The sequence below is a fragment of the Taudactylus pleione genome, unplaced genomic scaffold, assembly GCF_031769625.1.
Source record: "Taudactylus pleione unplaced genomic scaffold, aTauple2 ptg000205l, whole genome shotgun sequence".
NCBI classification, from domain to species: domain Eukaryota; kingdom Metazoa; phylum Chordata; class Amphibia; order Anura; family Myobatrachidae; genus Taudactylus; species Taudactylus pleione.
This window is the reverse complement of record NW_028284607.1, coordinates 5,628,391-5,648,130: the sequence shown is the minus strand read 5'-3', so window position 1 is coordinate 5,648,130 and position 19,740 is coordinate 5,628,391. Positions and strand designations below refer to the sequence as shown.

At 47.1% G+C, this 19,740-nt stretch overlaps 1 protein-coding gene across 2 annotated transcripts in view; it reads left to right on the top strand.

The window, feature by feature from the left end:
- Nucleotides 1-19,740, top strand: part of SPECC1L (sperm antigen with calponin homology and coiled-coil domains 1 like) — a 76,488-nt gene that overhangs the window by 8,404 nt on the left and 48,344 nt on the right. Inside the window, exons 1-2 of one of the 2 annotated variants that reach the window (XM_088477874.1) lie at nucleotides 9,101-9,137; nucleotides 18,180-18,357. In XM_088477874.1, the coding sequence (XP_088334000.1) occupies nucleotides 18,217-18,357 (141 nt within the window). In that variant the 5' untranslated portion in view covers nucleotides 9,101-9,137; nucleotides 18,180-18,216. Of the gene's footprint in view, nucleotides 1-9,100; nucleotides 9,138-18,179; nucleotides 18,358-19,740 lie in introns of those variants that run through there. The other variant, XM_088477873.1, reaches the window with a different exon arrangement.

Sequence of the window (19,740 nt, the reverse complement as noted above, 5' to 3'; positions counted from 1 at the left end):
CATGAAAATGGACCGTCCTCCTGGACGCTCGTATAGCTGTGGGTCACCACCCACAGGCTATACGAGCGTGCATTGTGATGGCCGCGATGGTCGTGACCATCGCGACTATCGAAATTGCGAGCCGGAGCCTGCGGTTGAGGTTTTCAACCGCAAGCTCCGGAGTGATTTTGGCTCTATCAGAGCCAAAATCACTCCCACTGACATCACTAGTGATGTCAGTGGGCCGGCTTCTGACGGGAGGCGTTCCCGTGGGAACGCCCCCGTCAGGGAGGCATGCCCCCGGCACGCCCACCAAAGGGGGCGTGCTGTCAATCAACATTGACAGCACGCCCCCTTTGATCGGACACAACGAGCGAAGGACTTTCCTTCGCTCGTCGCGTCTGGCGCATGCGCACGACGGAGCTCCCTCCGTCGTGCGCATGCTCAGTCCATAACATCGACCCACTTGCGAGCGGACAGCCGCTCGCGAGTGGGTCTGAATCAGGCCCTATGAACTGTATTTTCCAGAATGCCTCCATTGTGACTGTATGTTAGCATGATGGCAGTATCAGTATTTTTTTGTTTGGTTGCAAATGACTAAATGTTGGTTCATGGAGATTGTCACTACCTTCCTGGTCAGAGTTAATACCGCATCTGACTGGACAGCTGCTGCACTTGTTTAATTTTTAACTTTACATTTGGATGGCTCCAGACCTTGTTCATGAACACAACTTTTTGTCAAGTGGCGTGTCTGGCTGCCTGTGTCAGACATGGTTTCCAGACGAAGATTGCCCATCTACTTGTTATGTGGAGCTTAGTGTTCCCTCTAGCTCCGGCGGCAGGCAGGGCGCCGGAGCTAGAGAGGGCAATGTTGTGCGCGCTTGTCCGAAAAGGGGCGTGGTTACGAAAAGGGGGCGTGTCTATAAGACGCATCCCCCTTTTCGTCATACTTGGGGGCGTGCCCGGCGCTTACGGACATGCCGGGCAGCCCCCAAGCGCTGCAGAAAGGGAGAAAAGACGCCGGGCAGAAAGGGAGAAAAGACCGGGTCACCGCATGTTTGTCCACCCGCGGGACACTGCGTCCCGCGGGTGAGAACGGCTCCCGCAGGCTGTTAGGGCAGGGCGCTTTTTGCCCTCCTCCTGGAGGGCAGGGTGCTTTTTGCCCTCCAGAAGGAGGGCAGGGCGCCGCGCCCCTCTAAAACAGCCTAGCGGGAACACTAGAGCTGCTTCTATGCAGAGGTAAAGGGGGCAGAAAGCTACCACATTCTACAGTTCATCCATATATCCACACCCATAGATGGCCAATATTGACAAGATGTGACTGCTGCCCACCAGCCAGATTACTCCCATATTCACAGCCAAAAGCTGACTGAGGATACTGACGGTTAGCAGGCATTTTCCAACATGCCCAATAATAATCTGATTTCGGTAAAATGGTTAATGACCGTTGCGTTTTTTGTTTTTTAACTGCCTGGTATTGCTGACAGCATTGCTCAAAGTGTGACTAGCTGATGAAAAAAATGTCATTTGAAACTGTAAGTAACATTGCAAACTGGCTAGGTATCCTAAATTATATTTCATAGGGCCGTATTCAATTAGTTTTGCACCCGCAACACTTTTTTGCATGCTGGACTTTTCGCCTACCTCGCGTGTTTTGCATGTGGAAAAGTGTTTGCGCTCCCGCTATTCGCCGTATTCAATTAGGACGCGAAAACGGCACCCGGCGATACTGAAACAGATGAAAAGTCCTGTCAAAAATGGGGAAATCAGCCTGACACCCCACAAAAGATGCACTAACAATGGGAATCACTATAGATGCCCCCGATTAGCCCTAATGAAGGTATTTGTTAAGTTGTGTCAATTGGTGCCAATTAGCGCATTAACACAAGTGGTGAAGAATAGCATTAAGCAGTATTTTTTGTGTGAAAATAACTACTCCCAGCAATTTGGGGTACTTGAAAAATGGGTGCTAGCATATTTTTAAGTTGCTACACTGGAGTTTTAAAACACGTTAAAAATCCACTTGCCACAAGCACCTGCAATCAAAAAAACACCTGCCCCATACTTGGGGACCCCCAGTAGTCTATTTCACTAGTTTGAAAGTTTGTCCCCCAACTCTGAACTTTTTTGCCCCCAAAATGAAAGTACTTTTTTGGGGTGTTCTACATTTTATTTTATTTTTTACACGGTTTATCTTTGGGGGTCTGTCCCAAGGGTGCAGGGGGGTTTCCCAAAGGTTGCACCCCAAAACCACAATTTTGCACTTTTGTCCGTCTGCTATTCTTAGGCGAAACTTTTCCGCAGATTACAATGCATTGACGTATTCAAAAAGTCTTTGGAATTGAATACGGCGGAAACTTTCCGCCTGGCGATATTACGTCATCCGTGATACTTTTTTGCGGATTCTGACTTTTCGCCCCTAGTGTCGCGGGTTGCCCATACTTCATGCAATGTGTAACAGGGAAGTAAAGGAACAATTGTGTGTAACATTAAAGTGCGTAGGAAGAGAGACTGTACAAGAAAGCTTTGTGTAATATCTCTGATGCGTGTTGTCTCACCCAGCTGGATAAACATACCCCACGAGGAAAGGGTAAGCAGCTGTTGGGTATAAAAATAACACCTTTTTATTATTAACTTTTGCTATGTACATAAGGAGAACTAAATGCATATTATCTGAGATTTGTTTTCATTTTGTGGGGAACAGGCTATAGTCCGCAAATTGGATAAACCAGCTGACTAGCTTTATACGGTATGTCTCTTATACAACAGTAGTGCTTTCCCCTTCACAAACCATCAGGGGGAGTTTGTTTTTCGCATTCAAAGTTATTGTACTTGTCGCGCCCAAATTTGCCGGATGTAGTCGAATAAAGCGGCTAAACCTGTCTAAACTATTGGGTGCAAAGGCAAGTTGGTCACCCAAAATGCTGACTTTTTGCTCATTTCTGCTCACCACCTCAGGAGGGTGCGAGAAGAAATAATGGGCGTCCACCGCACTTGCGCCTGATCAGAGCCACAAGTGAATAGCTCCGTCAGGTGCCAAAAATACAATTGAATCGCCCCCACAGTGTCAGTCTGGGGCATTAATGTGCCACAAGGGAAATGCAGCTGCAGTGGCCTGTTAAAGGGGTGTGGCCAACCATTTAGTAGGTGTGGTTATCAATGGGAGGAGCGTGACTATCACACATAGGACTCAAAATCTTTATGCATTCTCAGATTCTCAACACAGCACTGTGCCCAATTTAGTTTAATAAATTGTCTGTGTCCCCTTTAGCCGAATAATAAAAATCAGTAGCAGCATATGTAGAATTGTAATTATTTGTGCCACATTTAGTTTAATATAATCTGTGCCCCCTTTAGTTGTAGTCTAATAACTTGTGCCCACTTTAGTCTGATATATAAACTCTGTGACACACACAGATGCACACTCTGTGCCCCTCACGCACACCCACACACACACAGACGCACACTCTGTGCCCCTCACGCACACTGACGCCACGGGAGCACACTGCGAGGCTGATCAACTTTGAAGGACCTGCACTGTGGTAGGTACCCAGAGTGTGTACATTCCATGGGCTCCATGGTGAAAGACAATAGATGTAGTCTTTTGAGCACAGGGGCGAGTGCACGACCCCTATCACCTGTTGCATCCTTCCCCTCATACTCACAGCAGGGAGGTTCCTCTTCCTATGCTCTGCCTATGGGAGCAGCACATAGCAAGCCCAGAAGAATGGAAGCAGACAGGTGAGAGACTTTAAATGAGTATAGTTCTATATCTCTGTGTGTTGCTGAGGTTGGGATGTTGAGGGGGGGAGGGGGAGTGTCTCTGGGTGCTGCTAGGGTGTTGGTAGGTGGTGGTTGGGAGTTTGTCTCTGGGTGCATATAAGGATTGGTTGTTGGTAGGTGACCCCCTGTTTTGGGTGCTGCTGAGGTTGGGATGTTGGTAGGTGGGGGGGTGAGTGTATGTGTGTCTGGGTACAGCCAAGGTTAGGGTGTTGGTAGGTGGGCAGGTGCGTATTTTGTTTGAGTACTGTTGAGGTCGGGGTATTGCTAGGAGAGGATGTCTGGATGCAGCTAAGGTTAGGGTGTTGGTAGGTGAGGGAGAGTGTGTCTGGATGCAGCCTAGGTTAGGGTGTTGGTAGGTGGGCAGGTCTCTGGGTACTGTTGAGGGGGTGGGGTCTGGGTGCAGCTAAGGTTAGGGTGATGGTAGGTGAAGGAGAGTGTCTCTGGGGGCAGCTGGTGTTGGTAGGTTGGACATTGGCATATAAGGGCAGTATTGACATAGGCCAATGGTGGCAGTTTTCATTAAATACTATTAAATATTTTTCTGTCAAAAAATGTAGAGGAAGGAGTGGCCGGGTGCTCCAAACATTCTAGCACAGAGTGCTAGTAGACCTGAGGCCAGCCCTGCCCACTGGGCTCATCTTCCAGCTCAGATGCGGCCCAGGATTCCCCCCGACAATTTCGGAAATGAGTGTCTGGGAATCAAAAGGCCCTGTGACGTCGCAGTCAGTACACCCTCTCTGCTGTTCCTAGCATGTCCTATGGCCTGCCTCTTCCTCCTCTGTATAGCGCCCCCCCCCCCCACAGAACAGTGTGAGATCTCCGAGGACTTAGCAGCTGCAGGAGAAAGGACCTGTGTGTGTGGCTATGGGGTCAGTGTGTGTGTGTGTGTGGCTATGGGGTCAGTGTGTGTGTGTGTGGCTATGGGGTCAGTGTGTGTGTGTGTGTGTGGCTATGGGGTCAGTGTGTGTGTGTGGCTATGGGGTCAGTGTGTGTGTGTGGCTATGGGGTCAGTGTGTGTGTGTGGCTATGGGGTCAGTGTGTGTGTGTGGCTATGGGGTCAGTGTGTGTGTGTGGCTATGGGGTCAGTATGTGTGTGTGTGGGGCTATGGGGTCAGTATGTGTGTGTGTGGGGCTATGGGGTCAGCGTGTGTGTGTGTGGCTATGGGGTCAGCATGTGTGTGTGTGGCTATGGGGTCAGCATGTGTGTGGGTGGCTATGGGGTCAGTGTGTGTGTGGGTGGCTATGGGGTCAGTGTGTGTGTGGGTGGCTATGGGGTCAGTGTGTGTGTGTGTCTATGGGATCAGTGTGTGTGTCTATGGGGGCAGTGTGTGTGTGTGTCTATGGGGGCAGTGTGTGTGTGTGGTGCTATGGGGTCAGTGTGTGTGTGGGGCTATGGGGTCAGTGTGTGTGTGTGGGACTATGGGGGTCAGTGTGTGTGTGTGTGGGGCTATGGGGGTCAGTGTGTGTGTGTGTGGGGCTATGGGGGTCAGTGTGTGTGTGGGGCTATGGGGGTCAGTGTGTGTGTGTGTGTGGTGCTATGGGGGTCAGTGTGTGTGTGTGTGCTGCTATGGGGTCAGTATGTGTATGAGGCTATGGGGGCAGCGTGTGTGTGATGAAGCGCCAAAGGAAATTCTCACCCTGGGCTCTACTTGGTCTAGATCCGGTCCTGACACTCTCTCCCTCCCCTCCTGTTTTCTCTCCAGGGTCCAGCAGCCTCGTGTTTCCTCCTATCCTGGGGGAGGGAGGGTGTGTTTGTTACAATTGGCTGAGTCACTGTGATGTCACTCAGCCAATCGGAGCACAGCAGACACTGCTGAGGAATTTCTGCACTGGACATGAAACTCCTCAGTGTTACAGGGCACTGGGCAGCACAGCTGTATGTACAGTCCCATAGGGACCAGTCACCAACCTTTCCTTGCATTGGCCCCATCACCAGATTAAAGTGGGCTTTGCTCCGAAGCAGGTGGTCCTTCTGGGGATTTTTCCAGCCCCCCACAAGCCAAACTGACCCTGCAACCAATTAGCGGTAATTGGCAGGAAAATAGTGACAAGGTTTGGAGTTGGTAACTTGTGCTGGCTCCTCAGGTATAACATAATGGTGAAGCCACAAAGCAGTGATTTGAATCTTGCAGTTTTTTATATAGAAAATGGCAGCGATCATGAGAGCACATAGGAGTGTATGTATGAAACTCCTCCCCTGTTTAACAAGAACAATCCTTAAGAGAAAGCGTTGCATAGGTGCACTTTGTGTGCATTTATATATCCGACTACAAAGTGAGCTTTTCAAATTACCATATTAGAAAACAAGGATATTTTTTGTATTCTTGGAAATATTGTATTTTAGGTAACATTCAACAAGAATGTCTAAGGGCTTGTTAAAATAAGACTAACAGCTTAAATTATTCCTTTGTTGGTTGGAACCTATTGTTTCCACAACCAGTCTGAACCACAGACACAGGCTCCAAGCTCCGTCATCACAGTTCCTGTGAGATGCTTAGAGCAGTTTGTTCATGTGGCATTCAGTATGAAAGACTGAGTAGATCTAGTAATGTTCTGTTGAGTGAGCCTGTGACAAAGGATACCCATAACATCAATCCATGACCAAACCTGTAGAGGTGGATTAGACATCTCTAAAAATGGGGGGAAAAAGCAGTAGAAGTAATTGTTATATTTTTTTTACACAGCCACCAAACACAATAGAAACCTCTTGTTTACTCTGTCTCTCTGTAATTCAGATGTTCAAAAAATGTTTACTACTGGACAAAAGCTGTAGATGGGGAACACACAAGAACCTTCTCTTGTCTGTCATTTCCAAAGAATTCCAAATATTAGGAACATGTATTGTCAGAATCCACAGATCCCTGCAGTGCTGTGTGAGATTCCAAATAAGGAAGGCACGTCCTCCGTATGGGAGCTGCAGTCTCCACTTCACTTCAAATGCAGGATTTAAAACTAAATCCTTCTATCCGAATGACCCTCCTAGTGCAGTGTCATTCGTTCCTGAATGGAGGAAATATGATGTGCAACATACAAAGTGTTAACTCATGCTAACTGATGCCTGCACTGTGCAACTCTATTGGTTTACATTTAGCTTTTAAAAATGAGAGGGTGGAGAGCAGGCGCTGTATATATTTTATGATCGTTGTAGTGGAGTGTTCTCAGACGTAGTCCAGATCCATTCCCTTTATGTGTTCTCCCAAGAGCCACCAACTTAACAGCAGGTACCAACCCTTGCAATTTATATAGGTGATATAGTGTGTGTGTGTCTATTATAATTATGCTTTGTCACAGAACTGGAGTTTTGTAAATATACTGAGAATGCAGTCCATTTTTAAACTCTATAGAGATGTTAGAAGTTGCTGAAGAGTGACAATATAAAAGCATGAGGCTAAGTGCTTTTTATAGACATCTGAACCCCTAATACATTGCAAATATCTCTTAATTAAGAGATGATATTTGTAATGTAGCTAGGGGTGCAGACTGTATCCTTTAGTTCTAACCGACGAGAACTGCTGTTGCCATGCTGCTATTTTACAATCATGGCATATTAAATGTAAATTTTTTTCCACTTTCAACTCATGTGCTAGCTGCTCTGATTTACCCTTGTGGCTGGATCTGATATTATAAATTTAACCATGCACCTGCCGATGAACTTGAAGTTAGTGTGTGCATATTTGTCTTGGAGTGAAAAAAAAAATCTATACAGTTAGATATATAATATCTATATAATAAGTGAGAAAGTATATGTGTTTGGCTGTTTGTCCTTTATGCCCGGCCAGAGTTTTGTACCTTACTCCTCCAAATTTAGCATGGTAATGTAGTTTGACAGGGATCAGATTTTTGGCTGTGTCTGTAGTTTGTCAGGGCCATGGACGTCTACATGTTGCCCACCAAGTAGGCTGTGGAGTCTCTGATTTGAAATGTTGGTTTAAGCAAGTTAGCTCAGGATGTCTTCCAGTGCCTAATCCTGCGCAGACAGAGCTTCAACGGAAGAGCAGTGAGTCTGAGAATCGACTGTCACACTGAACCTGCACTGACAGTTACTCATTTCCTCCAAGCACACACAAATGTATAGATAGGAAATTTTCAGAGCTATACCATGTTGGCAAACAGTAGAATCCTTTTCAGGATCAATAAAGTTGGGGTATAGGCGAAGACAATGTAAAAAATGAAGGATACACATATACTTCAAGATCCATTCTTCAACCCGGGCGACGCTGGGTATCCCACCTAGTATATACACACACTAGATGGTTATCAGAACATGAACTGGCACTCACTCATACCACTTTCAGACATATGACCCGGGAAGTACCCTGCTCATACCCAAGATTTTCTCCTGTGCAAAATCCTGGGTTTTTTGGGGTGGACAGTGGCTCCTAGATTTTAGAAAAATTGCGTGTGTGTATATATATTTTATAAAGCAGGCCACACCAATGTGGGTTTCAACGGCTCTCCCTCTTTTATCAAGACATGGGTGATGTCTGTTTATTATATATAGCCACAAGTGTGTTTGGCCACAGGAGGTGCACCTGGACTGTTGGTCATCTATTGTATAGGAGTGCCAGGCTTTGAAGTGTGTATGTGTGTGTGTGTGTGTGTGTGTATGTATGTATATATATTTATTATATATTATAATCTTGGAAAGATCATGCGCCTGATAGTGTAGTATATACTTAAAAATGCACGTGCTCAAAAGATAATAACTGTGCATAGCAAATAGAAATACATTAAGGCTTATCTGTAGTTCTTTACAGGGATTCCACATGGTGGGATGGACCCGGGATTCCAATGGCTGGAAACCTTTATAGGAGAGGCTCAATCAAGAGTCAGACGAGACATGTAAATAGTGGAGTACCTCTTTAGAAAATAATTTGCATAATTAAATAAAATGCGTACCAGAAAAGCACTTGGGTATCAGCATGTAGTAATGTATGTCCTGGTCACTCCATCAATATCCCTCATTGGCCCCAGTAGTTTGCACATAGGTAGGTTAAATGGCTTCAAATATGCAAAAATAACCCTTTTTCAGCAAATAATTCTCAAAAAGCTGTTTATTGAGACATAGTACAAGGGGATATACAATACAGGGACTACCATTAACATTAAAATAAGTAAGGTCATAAAGTGCTTATCTGCAAATAGTCAGTATCATGGAGAGTGTTTTGGGGGGGTTTTTTTGCTGAAAATTTTTCTTTTCCCCACATAAAAAGAGATTGTTAATCCTCCATCCATATGTAGTTTCAAATGTCTTTTGCACTTACACCTCTTTGTGTTTAGAGGTGTAGAACGGGGGATGCAGTGGGCTTGCAAACTTTGGCATAGTCAGTAAGGGCAATACCCTTCATACAGACCACAACAAAGACACGTGGCTGGTAAGAGTACATATTCATACCATACACAGATACTATTATTAGTGTGGCTTGTGCTGTGCATTCTCATTATTTGTTATATACAATTGGTCCACGACACAACAGCAAATTCACATTTTATATATTTTTTTAAGTGGAAGACCATGATATTTGTATTTAATTGAACTTAATTAGTACAGTATTTTTATTGTATTTGCTTCTGTATTGTATTATATGCAACTTTATTAATAATTAACATTAAACACTTTACTAATTCTTCTTTAAAGAACTATATTCTAAATTGTACAAGGTGCATTAACAATAACTGCCGTTTTCTTTTGGCATCAGCCTGGCACAAATACCACTATTCTCACCTGGTGTAAAATTGTCTCCTATGCTACCTCAGCTCTGCAAGCTGTGCAAAATGTGTATTAATTTTATTTTTTACATTTTAAGTTTTTAATCCTTCTTACTGCTACTTACGAGGTCTGGGGACCTCCTACTACCAGCAGCACACACCGCCACATTAGTTACAACACCAATTTCTTCGTTTTCTCTCATATCGATAAGGAACACAGGCTTTACACTGGGAATAGGTGGATGAGAGGTAGTCTGGGCACCAAACAGTTAAGTTTCTTTTCTCAGCAGCCTAGGCTCCCTATACCCCACCCCCAGCCTCAGGGACCAGTTTTCATTTGGTGCCTGGAAGGATCGGGCACGGTTTTACAGGGGCTGCTTTTAGGAAGCCTCAAGTTAGTTTCATTTATTTCTTTGTATTTTTTTATTTATTGAGCAGTCTGAGTCAGCGTCCTAAAGGATGCCCTCACTACCACTCAGGCCGTCCCCAGTGCCGGCAGCCGCTGCACTGGTGACTGGGTCTGTTACCGCACCTGGGCTCCACAGCGCACACTAGAGCTGCAGCTGGACACATTTGTGAGGAGACGAGGTGCCTCTCTGTAAGCAGGAAGCCACACACATTGCGGCTGTCACTGCCGGTGAGGGGGATCTGGCATTGGTATCCCAGGTTGTCTCCACACCACCACTAGACCACGAGGGCAGGTTATTGGCAACAGGGCACTACATGAGGGGCAGTCATTGCCCTGGGGTACATGCCAGAAGGGGGAGGCAGGCTTTCCCTTTTCTCCCCTCCCCAACCCCTTGGCGCTCTCCCTCCTGCAGGCATCCCACCACTGGGCTCACTATTTCCCTCAAAGGGACGCTGAGCAGCCATGTACTACATTGCCTGCTACAGCACCTCACCAGAGAGAAGCATGGGCTCCTTTTCTCTCTGTGTACTTCTCTTAAGTGATCAGATTAAACATACAACTCCTTCCTCCCCTCTTGGGCTTGGATTGTTGAGAATTTTTGTCCATTGGTTTCATTGCATTGAATGTTCAGTGTGCATGTTGAAACTGCTGCATTCTTCTCTGTTTATTTTTCTGCTATTAACTTTTTTCTTCTTTGGGTTCCATAGGGTCCACAGGAATTACCATGGGGTATGTAGTTGGATCGCATCCAATGCACCAAACAGCAAAGCTTTGGAGATCCTAGGATGCGCTGGTCCTCCTCCCTATATACCCCACCCCCAGCCTCAGGCATTCAGTTGTTTTGTTTGGTGGGCGGCAAGACGCACCTGTTATAACAGCGGTACCAGCGCCGATATTGACGCTGTACTGCAACTCCATCTACTGACGCCGAAACGCCAGCACCGCTTTACGCTTTGAGGTTTTCGGCAGGCTTCAGCGTGGCTTAGCTGGCGGCCTAAAGACGCTGAGGTCCGGGACTGCAGTCGGGTAAAGGAGATGTCAGGTAAGCGATTCGTCTCGGGGAATCGCGTGCAAAGCAGTCCTTTACCTCTGGTGTTGAGACGCACCAGAGGCCGCTGCGGGAGAAGGTCTCGTCTAACGTTTCCTCACTAAGGATGTTAACCAGAATGGGTTCTGTAATAACTCTAGCAAACAGTTACCGAATATATCTGGTACACCTGCACCAACACTGGAGCCGTCTTGGATGGCCATCACACCTGAGGTTCTGTCCTATTTAATAGGCAGGGCCACGGTGGTAAGGGCTCCAGCTGCGGTGGTGCCTCAGCATGTACATCCTATGTGTTTGCCCTCCCATGAATCCCTGTTGGGTTAATGCGGCTGCTCACTCTAGCCAGAGTATACTACCACCTTCAGCCTCTCCGCAGGTGGAAAGACCAGTGGTAGTAAAGAAGGAGGGGTATAAAAGAGGTTCTCGTTATGTGTTGCCTCAGGAGTCTAACTCAACCTTCTCGTCAGACGATGATTCTCAGAGTTCTGGGTCAGTCTCTGTGAAAGAGGACCATTAATTGCTTGTGGATGTTCCCTGTCTAGTAAGAACTGTAAGGTCTGTCCTCAATATTGAGGAGGAGGCGGTTGCACTGACCTCTAAGGAGGTGGTCTTTAGATGTCAAGCGGTGTCTTAAGGATTATTTCCCGCAGTCGGGGCAGTTGACAAACCTCATGTCTGAGGCATGGGATACTCCTAGCAAGCATTTTCAGGCCACTAGGAATATAACCTCTTGGTTCCCATTCGCACCAGGAGCGTGTAATAAATAGGAAATTCCCCCAACGATAGATGCTCATATCACAAGATTAATCAGGAACGCTACGTTGCCTATTCCTGCAGCATCCTCTTTAAAGGAGGTAACAGATAGAAGGCTTGATAGTCATCTGAAATCAATGTTTTCACTATCTGGAGCCATTACCAGGCCGGCCACGGCTGTAGCTTGTGTGGCCAAGGCTATGGAGGATTGACATAATGACCTCATTGGCAACACCCAGGTTTGCTGAATTACCATCTACGTCTGCTTTAAAAAGGCAGTCGTCGTCTCTGTCCTATCGGCCACAGAATAGGACAAAAAAACAGTCCTTGGCCAGACAGGGTCAGTCTCATAGAAAGCAGCCCAAGAGGTCTTGGTCAACCAAGTGCCTGGCCTCCAAGCCAGAGGGTAAGCCTACTGTCTGATGGGGCGGGCCTCCCCCTGGAGGATGTCAGGGTTGGAGGTCAGCTGTTACAGTTCTCCCAGGCCTGGCAGCAGACCACTACGGATGCCTGGGTACGAGAGCTGGTCTCTCAGGGTTTTGCCATTACTTTCCGAAGGCATCCCCCTCAGAGGTTTGTTCTTACAAACCTTCTTGAAGACCCGGGCAGAGTGTCTGCCTACTGGGAAACTGTTGGGGCCCTCCTGGGCTCAGGAGTCATACTGCCCTGTGGCGCAACAGGGAAAGGGTTACTACTCAAATGTATTTTTGATTCTAAAGCACAATGGGTCGCACCTTCCTATCCTGAATCTAAAATCTTTCAACAGATTTGTCAGGGTGCCGAAGTTCCGTATGGAAACTCTAAGGTCAATTATGCTGGCGATGGAGCCCGGAGACTTCATGGTCTCGCTGGACATTCAGGATGTATATCTGCAGTCCCGATTGCAAGATCCCACCAGGCCTTTCTCAGGTTTGCGGTGGATCGGCAACATTATCAGTTTCAGGCTCTACCCTTCGGTCTGGCCACAGCCCTCGAGTATTTACAAAGATAATGGCAGTTATGACGGCTCATCTCAGGCAACAAGGAGTCAGAATACTGGTATATCAAGACGACCTCCTGATATTAGCTCAGTCTCAGGAGATGTTACAATGTCCTCTACGGATGACCATTGTTTGCTTACAGGAGCATGGCTGGGTGATCAACTAGAAGAAGTCTTCTCTTTCACCAGCTCGGATGGTACACTTGGGGGCGCTGCTGGACTCTCTGGAACAGAGGATCTTTCTGCCGGAGTACAAGATTGTAGCACTACAGTCTTGTGTTCACAATCTACTGTGCAAGCAAACAGTGTCAGTTCACTTTGCTATGCAGATACTGGGCTCCATGGTGGCCACATTCGACATGGTGGCGTATGCCCAGTTCCACTCCAGGCCCCTACAGCTGTGGATCCTGGCCCAGTGGGATGGTCAGTATCTTCTGATAAAGCATCAGGTGATTCGTATCTCACCAGAGGTTCGGCTCTCCCTTGCTTGGTGGCTGGAGATGACTAATTTAGACAAGAGTCATCCGTTATGGATCCCGGAATTGGTACTCCTCACCAAGGACACAAGTCTGCGAGGATGGGGAGCAGTGATGGGTCGTTACACTTTTCAGGGAAGGTGGACTTACCAAGAAAGTCATCTACCAATAAATATATTGGAGCTTCAGGCAGTGCACGAGTCACGCATACTGGCGCAGGACCTTCTTCAGGGCAGACCTGCCAGATATACACGCCGGAGAATGGGCTCTTCATCCGGAGGTGTTCCAACTCCTGGTGGACAGGTGGGGGTTACCAGACGTAGACCTTTATGGCGTCACTTCACAACCACAAGGTCCCAAGGTACGGGTCCAGAACAAAGGACCCCTCAGCCGCCTTTGTGGACGCTCTGGCGGTGAGATGGAACTTCAAATTAGCGTACCTTTTTCCTCAAATTTCCCTCCTCCCAAGACTCGTCAGAAAGTTCAAGCAGGAGGGTGGCAGGATCATACTAATAGCCCCTGCCTGGCCCCAGGAGGCATTGGTTCTCTGATCTGATGTCTGTCAGTAGACAGTCCACTTCCACTGCCTCTACGACAGGATCTGCTAATGCAGGGTCCTTGTCTTTACCAGGGTTTACCTCGGCTGGCTTTGACGGCATGGCTCTTGAGTCATCCATCTTAAAGGCCAGGGGTTTCCCTGCTTCTATAATTCAGATGATACTGAGAGCAAGGAAGCCTGCTTCTGCTTGCATCTATCACAGAATTTGGCACTCATTTTTTCTTTGGTGCTCCCACATAAAATGTGACTCTGTGTTCAAGGTAGTGACAGTTTGGTTTCAGATTGCCCCTCTACCGGATGTTAGAACATTCTTTCAGGGGGTTCCTTGACTGCAACCTCCATTTCTCCCACCGGTGGCACCATGGGATTTATTTTGTTCTCAGGGCGCTGCAGGCGCATCCTTTTAAACCCTTGGATAGGGTGGACTTGAGATGGCTGACGGCGGAGACACTCTTTTTCTCCTTCGCCATTTCTTCAGCTCGCAGAGCTTCTGACTTGGCAGCATTGTCATGTCGCTTGCCATATCTGATTTTTCATCAAGATAGAGCTATCCTCCGTACCAAGGCAGGATACCCCCCAATGGTAGTTTCCCGTTTTCACATAAATGAGGAAATTGCTTCATACCTGCTGCGCAGATGCAGACTCTCTTTAGAAGGCCTTTGAAGCTCTTTCTTTTTCAGGGGAGGTTCTTTTTGGCCCAGATTTAGACAAGATTGTGGCTACGGTCCTTCTGCGGTGGCCCCGATGTCGCAAACTTCAAATTTCAGTGCTTTCATTAGCAGGGTAAGGCCAAGGGTCAGTCTGTCTCCAGGTTCCTGGGTTCTTTCACCAAGGGCACCGAGTCCAGAGGAAAACAGCCGTGGTCCACCAAATGTCCTGCTACCAAGCCGTCTGACAAATCTGCCACATGACGGGACGAGCCTCGACCTGGGAGACCCCAACGTGTGAGGCCAACTTATGCTTTTCTCCGAAGCATGGGTGGCGACCACGACTGACGCCTGGGTAAGAAGGATGATTTCCCAAGGACACGGGCTACTATGCCAACCTCTTCCTGGTTCAGAAGCTGGATGGCTCGTTTCGGCCTATCCTCAACCTGAAGTTGCTGAACAGATTCCTCCGTTTCCCAAGTTCCGCATGGAGTTTCTGCGCTCCATCATTCTGGCTCTGGATCTGGGGGGACTTCATGGCTTCCTTGTCTATCCAGTATGCCTATTTACATATTCACATCAGAGTCGGTCACCACCACTTCCTCAGGTTTACGGTACAGGAGGAACACTTCCAATTTCAGGCATTGCCATTTCAACTTTCCACGGCTCATGTTTTCACAAGGGTCATGGCAACACATCTTCGATGTACTGGGGAGAGGGGAGGGGTGTCAGAATACCTACCTCGGTGCTCTACTTCTCCTGGCCCAGTCACCTGATGATAGTCCTACTCCAGTCTCAGTGGTGGATCATCAATTGGCGAAAATCCACCTTGATCCCACATCTCAGGAGATGCTGCATTTGGGGCCCTTACTGGGTTCCAGAATACAGCTGGTGTTTCTTCCTACGGACAAACTTCGCTCCTTACAGACCAAGATTTGCACATTCCTAAGTCACCATTGAGTATCAATCCACTCTTGCATGCAGATCCTGGGATCTCTGGACTACATCTTCGATATGGTAGTCGACATGGTGAGTATGTCCAGTTTCACTCCCATCCTTTACAAATGGAGATTCTGGCCCGGTGGAACAAATCTGATCTACATCTCAAGTCTCAGATAGAGATCCATCACTCCCACTTGTGGTATCTCCTCCAGTCTCACATGGACAAAGGCCAGCCCTTTTGGATACAGGACTGGGTCCTGGTCACCACTGATGCAAGTCTTCTGGGTGTGAGATGGTAACTTGTCATCAGACACTTCAGGGTCTGTGGATGGTTGAGGACAGTCAGCTGCCCAACAATATTTTGGAGCTCAGAACGTTTTTTAGTGCCTAGCACAGCCTCTCCTTCAGCATCGACCAGTCAAGGTGCATTCGGACAACATGACAGCCGTCACCTATATAAGCCATCAGGGCAGCAGTGGCGGCACCATGAAGGAGCCGTCTCCTTCAGTGGGCAGAGCGTCATCTTCCAGCTCTGCTAGCAGTCTACATCCCCAGGGTCCAAAATTGGGAGGCAAATTTATCAGCTGCCAGGACGTTGTCTTCTTTTAGCTCCTGGTTTTCCGCTGACGACTGTTCATCTTCCCTCCATTCTTAATGATTCCGTGTATCTTCCGCAAATCGAAGTTGGAGGGCGGCACCATGATCCTTGTGGCTCCAGATTGGGCTCGAAGAGCTTGGTATGTGGGTTTTCTGTGCCTCTCCATCGACAATATGCTGCTACTTTTCTCTCCGACCTGATCTAATGTCTCAGGGCCCAGGCTTCCATCCAGATCTGGCCCATCTCTCTTTAACGGGTGGCTCTTGAAACATCTGTCCTGAGAGCTAAGGGGTTCTCAAGGCCGGTCATTCGTACCATGCTTAATACACGAAAGCCTTCCTCTGCCAGGATTTATCACAGAGTTTGGAGAACATACTTTGACTGGTGTTTACTTTGAGGCTTCAGCCTGTCTGGATTTGGATCTCAGCCTTGCTTCTTTAAAGGTACAGGTTTCAGCCCTCTCTGTCCTCTTTCAGAGACTGATTGCTCTGTTGCTGGATGTATGGACTTTCCTACAGGTGTCCTCCATGTGCAACCTCCATTTGTTCCTCCGGTGGCTCTGTTGAACTTATCATAGGTTCTTCAGGCACTACAATCCTCTCTTTGTGTGCCCTTTGACACAGTAGACATTTGTTGGCTTACATTGAAGACAATCTTCCTCCTTGCCATTGCATTGGCCCATAGAGTTTATGACTTGAGCGATTGTCTTGTCACTCCCCTTTTCCTATTTTTCTTGCGGAACGGCCTGTCCTTCAGACATGGTTGGGCTACCTATCTAAAGGTAGTTTTCAGGCTTCACATCAACTAGGAGATAGTGGTTCCTTCGTTCCAAGTACCGGACTCTTCACAAACGGGGCTGGCCAGCTACTAAGCTCACTTTGGCCAGATAGCTCCATGTGACTATCCGCCAGGCTTGTGTTGTGGTGGACCTTACTGTCTCTGCCGTGGTGTGAGCTCATTCTACCAGTTCAGTGGGCATTTCTTGGGCAGCTAGATGTGGCGCCTCTGCAGAGTAGCTTTGTAAAGCAGCCACGTGGACTTCTACCCATACGTTCCTCTGTTTCTTTTTCTTTGACACATTCGCCTCCGTGGAGGCGGTATTTAGGTGAAGGGGTTCTCAGCATAGTTTAGGAGCATCCCCTCCCTTAGGAGAATAGCTTTGGGATGTCCCATTGTAAAGCCTGTGGGACTAATTCAGACCCGCTCGCTAGATGCGGCCGCTCGCTCTCAGCGTATGGAAATTTAGCATAGTAACGTCAAGACAGCTGCTTGCTCTGCAAGGCATAAGCACGCCCCCTATGTCTTGGCGAGTGATCACTTTGTGTTTACAGATGCCCACTAGCCTGTCTTTAGCTGCCCACTAGCATACTTCATCTCCAGGAAGTATATTCAACCATTGGTACATCGGGTTCCATCGGATCTGACCGCAGCGTTAGCAGTTGACTGCACCCTACTGCGAGCACTTCATTGTATTTTTCAACCAGGTGACGTGTGCTATGACACTGCCTGTTAATTATGCACGCCCCAGAATCGGCGCGGAAACACTCTGGCACGCCTGTGTTACTAGTGCCCTGCCCCTGTTACCACCCACAAACGGCATCTCCTCTGTCACTCATTCCACTGGGCTGTCTTTGCAGGGCGAGCATATACAATCCGATTGCTCGTACTAGTTTGCGCACACGCATTGCGAACTACACGCATGTGCACATTAGCGAACATCGTCTGCAACGAACGACCGCTTGCTGGCAAGCGGGTCTGAATCAGGCCCTGTGTCCCCTATTGATGAAAGAAAAGGAAATTTACCTGTTAAATCTTTTTCTTGAAATTCATAGGGGACACAGGGCGCCCACCCTGACGCACCTGACTTGCGGGGGTATTGCACAGTTGCTGGTTCCCCTTTTTACCTCCACTGTCTGTTTGGACCGGAGTGTGTGCCGGTCTTCCTTCTCCTTCCTCTTGCTCCTTACCTGGTACTTGTCAATTCAACTGGTCCCTGCTCCTGGGGACGTGGTATAGGGGAGATAGAGCCTGGGCTGCTGGGAGAGGAAACTTAATAACTGTTTGGTGCCCAGATTCCAGCTCATCCACCTATACCCAGTGTAAAGCCTGTGTCCCCTATCAATTCCAAAAATAATTTAACAGGTAAGAACATAAATCTCCTTATCAAATATTTAAGTGGTTTTCTTTATGCCAACATGTGTTTATAATAATATTATCTCACACTCGTGTCATCGTATTAAAGCCTGTACTTGGAAAATTCAGCATAGTGTAATGAAAATCTTGTTTCTGCTTCACAGATTCAGCTGTAAATGCATCACAAACAGGCTGCCCAGGATGAGGAAAGCAAACAGGAGTGCAGGCTCCGTCCCAAAAGTAGCTGTCACTAGCAAATCCCAGGGAAACGAGAGGGCAAAGTCAGAGATCAACGCACCCACATCATCCAAGGTATCCCGCCTGGGATCGTCTTTATCAAAGGTAAAGCAGTAACTAACAGGAGCATATTGCAAACTAAAACCTACAGAGCCTGGATTTCCTTTTGTAATGTAACTGGATGCTTTGCCAAATGATCACTCAATGTTTACCACTCCAGTAAGATTTGGGTGGTTGGGTATGAGAAGTCGACACTGTTTACAGTGAATGTCAACCTCACAATGCCGGCACTGGGATCCCTACACGGGTATAATGCTCTTTACAGCATTTTACTTGTGTGGGTGTTATAACTTTAATCATGTCGGTGTATGATGACCCCCAAGACTGCTTATTGATTTAGGACATCTAGTGGGTCATGCAAATAGAGGCAACTTGCTAACGGGAATATGCCACACTTACGGTACCGCTAAACTCGCAGATATTTGTTTGTTGCCCTGAAAACTTGTGCATGAGATTTCCTTTTATCGCCAACAAAAAAGATTGCTGAAAGTACTACTATTTTCCAACTATTACTTAACATTTATTTATATAGCGCCACCATACTTTTCAACTCTTTAAAATTGTGGATAAACTCCGTATTAAAACAAAACTGGGAGTGAATTTACTAACCGGTGTTTTTTTTATGTTTTTACATTTTGCCACACATCACCAGCAGAGAAACTCAAACAGCTGGTGATGTGCGGTGGGGCCTGCCAATATGGACCCCACCGCATAAGACTAGATGAAAATAATCTGATTTTATCAGCCTCCAGCCCAGTGTTGATCAACATCGGTGAAGCCCGTTAGGGCGGTTCCTGCAAAAACTATTTGGCCCCCGCTCCTAGAGCTGACTGGTATCCATGTCCTTCAAAAAATGTGCAGTTTTGCAAAAGCGCACTTTAGTAAAGCCCCTTGACCCTGCTTACAATCTATATGAAAAGAGGAGTGTGAAACCTGAGGTTAAGTGCCACTTATTTCATGTTAGTTCAGCCAGATAGAAATGCAAAAGAATTCTCATAGTGCCATGTGCTCTAATCAGAAGGGATTTGAATATAGAAGGAGAATAAATGTAAGTTTTGGTGAATCATGTAGAATGGTTGTATTTGGCTAGAATAACCTGGAGAGGATAAGAAGATAGCTTGATCATTTGGCAAGCCTGCCTAAGGAGGGGAGTTCAGGGGGTCTATGGGGGCTAGGGGTCAGCCTCGTTTTACATACTGTAGAAGGAATTATATAGTGCAGGTGATCTTTAAAAAAAACTCTGTACCTTGGTATTAGAGCAGCTAAGAGTGTGCTTTAGGTGTTGAGATGGGAAATATTTGTTATACTCGTATTTTTGACTCAGTTGGAGACTGTAACTTTTGGTGTTTTAAATTTTCTTAAAACTCACAATGAAACTGATCTATCTCCCCGAAATGGAAGAGGAAATGCGGATGGAAACATAAAACA